The following is a 9,945-nucleotide window of genomic DNA, read 5'->3' on the forward strand; positions in this document are numbered from 1 at the left end:
TGAGCACACAGGAGAATGGGAGGGAGGAGGGAATTATTTTTACCATCTTGCCAGACTTAAAACAAAGTGTCCTACTGCTAGTCTCCCTGTCCTCATAAGGGGGGAGCAGGGGTGCAGCCACCCCTTCAGTGCATGTCACTATTGCCACACCCCTCTTTGCAGAATTCTGGATCTGGCCAAGGCCTAAGAGATACTGTACAATTGGTTTCCATTGGCTTTTTTCTTCCTGTTCCTGCACTTACATTTCTCCATTTTCTTTCTTCTGATTTGCCATTTCTTCCTCCCATGTAGCTTCTAAAAGTTTGCCAGATATCTCCGGGGTACATCATGCCCCAGTCTGACAAACACTGGGCTAGAAGAATATCTCCTTCAGGCAGATGACAACAATGCCTTAGTTATCCATGTTTTCATGTTTCCCAGCTGGACTACAGCAATGCAAATACATATATTAGATGTGAAGTCTTCAACACTTAGTACTAAGTTACTTGAAACGCATCACTCTACTATGGTTGCTTCAGAGAACTCAAAATTAAAGTTCAAGATCTTGTTTCAGTCTGTATCTTCAAGACACTACATGGCCTGGATTGAAATCTTTAAAACTGTCAAAGCTCCTGAAATGAAAACCATGGTCATTAACTAAACTCCTCAGACCCAATGGAACTTTGTAGAAGTATAAAGCCCGCTGCATTGGAGAGAGACCTGTACAGGGCTGTGAAAGGAACCTGAAGCCTCACAAACCTTTAATTTGATTTTTCTTTCTCTAATAATACAAAGCAACACACCCTTATAACTCCCCCTAAACACCCACTGAAAGCATGACACCACAGCAAACACTTCTCTCGATGGGGACAGCCTGAAAAGAGCTGGTCATACTACTTAATGTACTACTGAAACCTCAGGTACCACACTTGGACCAGCAGTCTAAGAACACACAATAGCCCTACTCAACTGAAAGTCTTAACGGATGCTATACTGCATATTAAGAAACCTTTTCAGTTTTCCCTAAACTAAGGAAGTTGTTTTAATATCCACACTAAGATTCCCACCTCCGTATTTTTCCTTTATACATTAAATAATCTCTCTCACAATTTGTGTTTGGGCACAGATAAAGTTATGTCCAATGCTTGGACATTTTAAAGGACATTTTTACTACTCTTTTAGATTTTTGAAAACCTGCCTATACATAACTAAAAATTAAACTAAGCAAGAAAACCTAGCAATAAATTTCTTGTTGAATGCTTGTACATCCATTAACAACTAAATCTCATAACACAAAGGCTACCCTAAACTATTGTTTAATTAAATGTCAATGCAACCTTAGACGGATATCGTCTGGGGGAGTAAAAAAAATTTCTCCCATGGAAAAGCTGCAGCAAATTTTCAAATAGAGTGTCACAAGTCAAAAATTCTATTCAATTATAAAAACTGAAAAAGTAACAGCATGAAACCTTCATTTATAAAACTTTTTCCACAATTGCTACAGGGAACATATGTAGATATTATGTCAAAAACAGAGGTCGTTTTATAAAACAATAAATCTCTATGTGAATGCATTTCATATTTTTATGAGAATGGAGGAATGTCTCAACTTACAAACCTAAATTAAGCCGACTGCACAGCAGTACTCTGGAGATTTCCTCATCAAACTGAATAACTTTTGAGGAAAGAAGAGCTCAGGGAGTTTTCACAGTTTACATCATTCTGAATTTTCAAATACCTAATTCTAATTATTGTGTTCCTAGAGGCTGCACAACTACAAAACCACCCTGGCTTTTTTCTCCAAACACTGCCCCATGTAAAAAAATATTTTCATTCCCTTTCTTTTTTTGTTAGTTGTGATAGCAGCACACTCCTGCAGACCCATACATGAGTTGACAGTGCAACACTGAATGGTATCTGCTCAAACATAGTTACTATATTAATTGACATACCGCATACCCCTGCGTAAGAGATGCACCTTGTTTTGGGAAGGCAGAATGAATTTAAAACAAGATTTTTCCAGAGTCCAGCTCCCCCAGGGCTAACCCCCCCCCAGCCACATGGAGCAGAGGTGGAGTCCAGCTGTCAGTGTCACTTTTCCCCTACTGCTCAGACAACATCACTACTGTCAACCCAGTCAACCTATAGCTGTTAACCCCGCAGCCAGGAGAGGGAGAGTGATGCTAATGACCAACTCTGCTCCTGCTTCATAAGGCCAAAGAAATCAGCCATGGGTGATCTGCTACTGCCCCCTGCCACCATTTCAGCATTCCCCTGCTTCCATTCTGCCACAGAAATCAGTTTGCTTGCTTAAGACACACATCCTAACTTTGGGTAGTCAATTTTCAGGGAAAAGATGCGTATGGTATGCAAATCAATACGGTACTTACCAGCAAATGCAGTACACTGTCTATACACACAGTTCCACTGCACATGTGCTGCAATTCCTTGAGCTAGGAAACTTTTTTTTGTCTGAGTAGTACCAGTTTTGTATGTAGGGGTGTTGATACATGTGCTCTGAGAGATGTTTGGGGGCCCTTTAATTAGCGTAGCTTGGAGAGCCGCACTAATTGAAAGTGCCCGAAGAGTCACATGTATCAGTGCCTTCATGCTGAAAAACGGCAGCGGGGCAATTTGAACTAAAACTCACTGAACAAACTTTAGTTTAAAGCGCCCAGTCACCATTTTTCAACACAGGGACACTGATACACATGATGCTGGAGGCTGCTGGATTGCATTAATTTCTGTGCTCGAGTCTGCGCTGACACTCCAACATCGAGTCTGTTCCACAGTGGAACAAGGTCCCTGCACGTGTATAGGAGCCCTACGTTTCCTTGCGTTTCCCATCCTCTGTACTTAGGTCATAAAAAGGTACTGTATTAATTCTGCCTCAGTTCCCTTTCAGCCACAAAATCCCAGGCCATCAGGTCCCCCAAAACAGAAAATGTAGGCGTAAACTCGAAATACATCTCAAAAACCTCAAGTCAGTAATAAAGGACTTTTCCTTCTCCTTTGTGTGCTTACATGTGCACATTCCCAATAAAAGTATAAAAAGATGATGCCAAATGAAGTAGATCAGCTGTGCTGGGAAACATCCCAATTCACTGGACAAAACCCATTGTCCCCACACAGCTGAAGCATGCACACAGCAGAGCAGGCATAGGAGACTGCTAGAGGACAGAGACAGAAAAAGAGGGAAAAAGTAAAAAGGGGTAAGACATGTACTCTCGAGGGTACATAAGAAAAGGCACAAGGCTTACCAAAACCTGTAAGTTGAATGTGGTGAAAAGAGAATGCCTTCAAGCCAAGATGACTGAGAAAAAATCTGGATGGGAGGGATGCAGACCTCCCTCTGAAACTACTTATGAGCCTGTACACGGCTTCCTTTACACGTTCAGCGCAGAGCACAAGAAAAGGGTACTGCTACAATACAAAGAGCTCTCCAAGCTTTAGTGCTTGATATGCTTATGTACCTACAATGGAAATATGCAAATGGACTAGCACTGAAAGGAGAACATGTCTATTTTTAATTTTCTGTATGAGTGTTTCAAAAACAAACTGGACACTTTCCTGAAAAGACTCACCCTATCATCAGCCAACTGATATCAACAAACACAAGAAATGAGGCACTCTTTGACTTCAGTTATCAACTTCTTACCTGAGACCACGATCTGTGATCTGGTAACATCCAGACAGACTGAGGAACTGAAGACTTCGTGCAGTCTCTTCATCTGATTTTTCACACCCAGAGTATGCCAAGTCTTTTCCCTCTGACTGTCTAGTCCTTGTTGTTTTTTTACACAGTGCAGAGGGCTCTGGAAGTGCTCGTATAGTTCTTAGTGCCATTCCAGCACAACAAAATGAGTGTCCGCAATATGTCAAGGCAGCAGAAGCACAATGCTGCTGCCAACAGACAGTAGTCCTTAGTCCAAAAATGTCTTTATTATAACAAGATGCTGAACAACTAAGATTAGAGGCTGGTTCCATCAAACAAAGCCCCTCAACATTTCTGCGTCGCCATTCTGCAGCATCTTCAATATCAGCCAGATCATCTGAATCTAACATCCAGACATAGGCAGACCTGAACCCTTCAGAGCTGACAGGCTTACTCCAATTATGCTCGTTACCTTCTCCCTCAATAAGATTTTCATTATTTATGTCACGCAAACAAGTATATTTCTTGTTGGACTGCATAGCATTGTCCTTGTTTCGCCACACAGTCTTCACGTTCCTGTTTCTGCAAATTTTTGGTGCTCCTTTGCTGTTGTGAGCTGACAGGATTCCCAAAGCTCTGGAAATCCTCTCGATGGCCACATCTGTGATTTTTTCACAGCCAGACAGATCAAGATGGCGAAGACTCTGGCAACAGCCAACCCAAGACCAACTGAAATTAGAAAAGTGTGTGCAGTTATGGTAATAAAAAGATTTTACAAACAATTTCTCTAGGCAAGAAAGAGTCTGGCTTCCACAAAGAAATTAAATTCTAATACTAATATTCATACTTCAATTGCTTCAGCTCTGAAAGAACGAAAGAAAATAATTCATTACAATCAAGTATATGATTTAGAATCACAGAAAATTAGGGTTGGAAGGGACCTCAGGAGGTCATCTAGTCCAGCCCCCTGCTCAAAGCACAATTGCAGTAAGAACTGATGTGTATGCACCCAGAAAGGCTAAGTTCATCTAAAGGAACAGAGAACACAACATATTCAACAGCATTACTGAAAAACAGAATGGTAAAATAGGAACATTAGCCCTCAGAGATCCACAACTATTTAACAGATTTACAAGGCAGCCTGTAGACAAGAGAAATAATGTAGTTGGACAATTCAAAACTGTAGTTCTTGCTGCACAAATGTAATTGCCAGCAGAACAATTCTAATTTACTAAATGTACTACAGGGAATATGCATGTTTGAGCTGGCAAACTTGGGAACATACTTTGACCTGGAAATGCTTGAAATGTGGTCCTTTTAAAAATACTTAAGACTTATAGTTCATGAATTGTAATTTCTACCACTGCAAGTATTTAAAGCAGGGAATATTTGGGTTCCTTAAGTTCTAGGAGAATGTTATATAAAAAAAAAAAAAAGTTAATTTGCATCTTCACAGTACCCTGGGCAAGGACTGTAACTATCACCAGATGCCTGACAAAATGATGTGGGTGGAGATGGTTGAGGCTCACTGTCTTGTGGGAGGCACAAGGGTCTTTGTTCTTCTGACAGAAATTAAGAAATCTGCATCAAATAACTTCCACAGAGACTGCATCTTTCTAGAGAGCTCACTGCTTTTAGCCTTTAGGAAGCTGTAATATTTTCTAGCACAGCTGACAAAGTATTGTTACCTATTCAACATATGAAATAGACCTTACACATACTAGGAAGTCTCTCTCATTGGTTACAAACTCTATTAGTATATCTCATAGACCCTGTAATCCTCATAATCCCCACATGAGAACACACTGGCTACTGAAACATGTAATTTTAGACTCTAAAACTGCACAAACTAGTGCAGGCCTCGCGTCTCTAGCGCCTCACTGAGGTCAATAAAATTTCTGCAGCCTTTTCTGTAAAACTCAACAGAAGTCCTTATGAACAGAGCTCTATTCTACCTGATTGCAACATCACAAGTAGTTGCACTCCAAATATTATAAACTGTATCAGCCCTAGAGCAACAGGGAAAAAAATTTGAGTCAATACACAGCCTAGCTAACCTTCAAGAGTGAGTTTTAACATTACAACCCAATTCAGTTTTTATGCGTGGTTATATTCAGGGTTCTGTACAACAGTAAAACAACAAAAGCTTTTACATATGTTCCATTCCAAGGTTATAAGCTTTTCTTGCTGTTAGGTATAAAATTAATGTTACTTTAATGTGACTGTTGGTTACTGAAGTATAAGTTCTGTACTGGTCACTGCATTGCTGATGCTGTTTCAACAGGAAAAAATCTATAAATACTATGTTTTAAAAACAAGTAGCTAACCTTTCAAATGCAGAGTCTGAAATATCAGTTTGAGTTAAATCCAAATATTCCAAGTTAGGACACAGTTCCAAGATCTGTCTAACCTAGAAAAGGAAGAGCAAACAGAAATAATGCAAGCAGCTTATAGGGGAAACCTCGGAGACAAGACAAATGAACAGTTAATTTGAGTTGCAACTCAAACACCATTCACTTTTAAATTAAAAGCACAGCAATTAAATATTTGTACTGATTACAGATGGCACACCATACTTATTAACATACAAGGGTTGACAATACTTGCCATTTTGCTAGAAATTGCTGAACTGTAGGCCAGTACTAGTGATTTCACTGAAGTGCCCACATATGGGAGAACATTATGAATTAAGCCATGAAGTAAATGTTTTTCCTTCTGTGCTACGTTAATGGCAAGCGACTCTTCCACAGCCTCTTCTACAAAATAAATGAGAGGGGGAAAAAAACCAAAAAATTAATAATGAATTTTGATCAATTTAAAGTTCATCCCACCTTCTTACATCCAGGATTTACAAACCATAGGTTTAGAAAGCCAACAAATTTTGTACCCGAGATAATGCAAAGAAGAAATTAATAAAAACACAAGTTTTACTAAAATCTGGCTCCAGGGAGCAGGCTGCAAAGATGTGGGTCTACCATTGGTTTATCTTGCTGCTAAAGAGCTCAGAAAGGCTGAGGAATGTTTCTTACAGATTGTGCATAATTTCAAACTTTACAGATTGTTTCCAAAACCTTAAAACACCACCATAATCAAACCAATAAAGTGCACAATACTCTGTGTTTTGTGGTCCTCGCGCGCCAAAAATTCTGAAATTGGTTGAGGCTCACTGTGTCTTCATAGTTTCATAGTTTCTAGGTTCAGAAGGGACCTGAGCAGATCATTTAGTCCAACCCCCTCCCATGGCAGGAAAGATTACTGGGGTCAAACAACCCCAGCAAGGTGTTCATCTAACCTCCTCTTAAAGACCCCCAGGGTAGGAGCCAGCACCACTTCTCTTGGAAGTGGTGCTGGCTCTTGTTAGAGACAAGACACAAATGAACACTCATTTGAGTTGTAATTCAAATACCACTCACTATTAAATTAGAAGCACAGAAATTAAATATTTTTACTAATTACAGACAGCACATCATACTTATTAATATACAAGGACTGACAACACTTACCATGCAGCGGGTAAAGCCGCCAATTACCTCTGCATTGGTAATCCCACATACAGCACACTGAACTGATCAGACCAGAAATTACACAGGATCATGGTTGTGGTCTACAAAGCAGACAGCAGTCTGCAGTCTCAAAGAGTGCTAGCAGTAAGAAAACTATAGTATGCTATCAAAAAGTACCATTGTACCTAACAGGATTCCAAGATCGTGGTCTTTATACTACCATATTTTTAATGTCAGTTTTATCATGGAACTTGCATACCAAAGGGAAGTACTACTCTAAATTTATCTTTGAGATGGGGAACTTTTGTCAAAGAGAAACAGCTAGAATAAAACACCCACGACCTTTGCCTTCCCAATGTTCAATTCATGATGAAAAAAGCAGAGAGCTGGAAAGGAGGCAGTCAAATTTGAGATAGGAAGCATAATTCACAGCCAGGCTGCAGTAGCACAAAGTCACAAAATTTGCAGCTATCAAATTGCAGATTTTTTTTTAAAGGACTTTTGTTGTTTTTGACTTAGTTTAAAAAAAAAAAAAGGGAGAGGCAACTGAGTATCAACAATGGAAGTGGAAGATGCTTCTACTGCTTTGCCTTTGTAAAGAGAAATAAAGTATAAATAGCTAATACAGAGCAAATATATCTGAAGACCTACTATACCCCACAACATATAAAAGCTGTGGGCTAAACGCCTAAGACTTAGTAAAGAATTCATTTAATTTTAAGCATAGCAGTTAAATCTTCATTTACAGCTGCCAGTTGAAACTGGCCAATAAAGTTCAGATTCAAATTAGGTTATATGCACTGCCATTTATTCATAACAGCATGTAAAATAAAAACAATTAAGATAAAGTTTTGTTCTTTTTAAAGTTATCTGTATTTGCCTCTGTAAAATTATAGCTGTGTGATAGCATCTCTTCAAGATTTCTATTTCATCACGAATGACTTTTCATAGCAACTGGATTTAGATTTTGCTTACCAGATTCATCTACATCGGCATCTTCATCCCACTCCTGAAAAGCACGACTTTCATCTTTTCTATTTTTTACCCATTCCTCATCAGGTTCCGTCTCAAGATCATCTGCAGGACCACTGTACCAGTCACCTACCCAGCCAAAAAAGGAAATAAACAAAAAAAAAATTGTAAGAAACATTTGGTCTTTAAAAATGAAAATTCCAATAATAATTCAATTTTATATGTTAGGGTCTAAGGAAATGACATTTAGGATTTTTTTTTTTTTTTTTCTTAACATAACTTGAAGTTGGAATGAGCCTTTAGATCAGGGGTGAGCAAAATACAGGCCAAAGGCCAGATCTGGGCCGCAAATCAATTAGTCCAGCCTGCAGCTGCCCCCATAGCATTCTGCATGGAGCTAAGCTCCACCCACTCCTGCCCAGGGCAGCCTGCATCGCGCCTGCCAATGGCACCACCCTGACCCCAGCCAGCATGCACAATGCTGCTGTTCCTGCTGTTGCTGCAGCTGCTCAGGTACCGCTCAGCTCCCCCCACCTCCAGCAGCTCCTCCTCCTGCCCCTGCTTCACAGCTCCAGGCAGGGGGGGAAGTTGCAGTTGGTGGCTCCCACCCCAGCATACAGGGCTCCAGCTCCCCAGCTCCTGGCCACCTTCCACTCATGTTGCTGCCTGCAGGTGGCTGCTGATCGCACTGGGTGGGCCGAGTGGGTGGTAGGCAGCCAGGAGCTGGAGCTAAAGCCCTGCGCACTAGGGCAAAGTCAGGTTTGGCAGGGTATACAAGTGGTGGCGGGCAGGTTCCCCCACCCTGCTCTGCTCCTTGGCTGATGGGGAACATCTGGGGGGACTGGCCAAGGAGGAGGGACCTGCCTACTGTTGCCACTGTCCTCTGCTGGGCCCGTCTCCCCACACAGCCCAGCTGAAGCAGAGTAGCAACAACTCTGAAGCTTCCCTTGCCCCCAGGTCTGCTGGGGATATCGGCAGCAGTGGACAGGGGAAACATGCCATTGGGCACACAGGGGAAGGGAAGGGGTGTCAAGAGCAGAAAGAAGGGGGAACTTTCATCTCCTTTAGAGACTTGAAAAAAGTCCCCAGCTGCTGCTCTTGCAGTGTGGTCCTAAAGAGGGTGAAACTGCACCACTGTGCTCCCTCTGGATCTGCTCCTGCAGTCACTGTTAAGTTAATGTACTGTTCTGCCTTTAAGTGGGATCTAATTTTTTGGATTTTTATTTATTCCCCTGGTATGTTCCAGAATAGGAGAGCTTATCAATGAAACATCTGGATTTTGTTCATTCTGAAATTCAAAAACTAAACTTTGATGTAATCAACCCTGATGTTCCATGGAAAATCCATGAAATGACTTAAATCAGCAAGTTTCTTTTTTATTAAAAACATCCCCAGGATTTACTGATCATGGCATTTAGTCATAAGGCAACCACTGTGGAAGAAAACAAGCCTACTTCCTGCATCTACAGATCATAAGTTCTCAATTATACATTCCATTAGAAAAGCTCATTTTCTACAAGACAGCCAGACAGGTATCAATTAACCGCGTTTCTTATTTGAACAGCTTATATGGTAGCAGTGAAATTATCAACTAGCCGAGAGTTGCTTACTGTAAAAAAAGAGGTTGGTAGAGTAGCTGTTATTTGGTGGGCTGGAGGGGGAGGATGGGGAAGGGAGGTTGGTTGCTGTTGCTTGTGTCCTTTATATTAAATCGTTACAATATATAAGAGGAGCCTCTAAGGCAGGGGTGGGCAAAATACAGCCTGCGGGCTGAATCCGACCCACCAGGCCATTCTATCCAGCCTGTGGAGCACCTAAAAAATGTATTAAATTAAT

General features: G+C 40.9%; 1 protein-coding gene across 1 annotated transcript in view; it reads right to left on the reverse strand.

The window, feature by feature from the left end:
* Positions 1-9,945, reverse strand: part of FBXL5 (F-box and leucine rich repeat protein 5) — a 79,524-nt gene that overhangs the window by 18,087 nt on the left and 51,492 nt on the right. Inside the window, exons 6-9 of the mRNA XM_019525935.1 lie at positions 8,113-8,238; positions 6,242-6,390; positions 5,962-6,044; positions 3,638-4,363 (exon numbers count right to left, since the gene is read on the reverse strand). Of these exons, the coding sequence (XP_019381480.1) occupies positions 3,638-4,363; positions 5,962-6,044; positions 6,242-6,390; positions 8,113-8,238 (1,084 nt within the window). The remainder of the gene's footprint in view (positions 1-3,637; positions 4,364-5,961; positions 6,045-6,241; positions 6,391-8,112; positions 8,239-9,945) is intronic.

This window comes from Gavialis gangeticus, unplaced genomic scaffold (genome assembly GCF_001723915.1).
Source record: "Gavialis gangeticus isolate Ggan-Ray unplaced genomic scaffold, GavGan_comp1, whole genome shotgun sequence".
Taxonomy (NCBI): domain Eukaryota; kingdom Metazoa; phylum Chordata; order Crocodylia; family Gavialidae; genus Gavialis; species Gavialis gangeticus.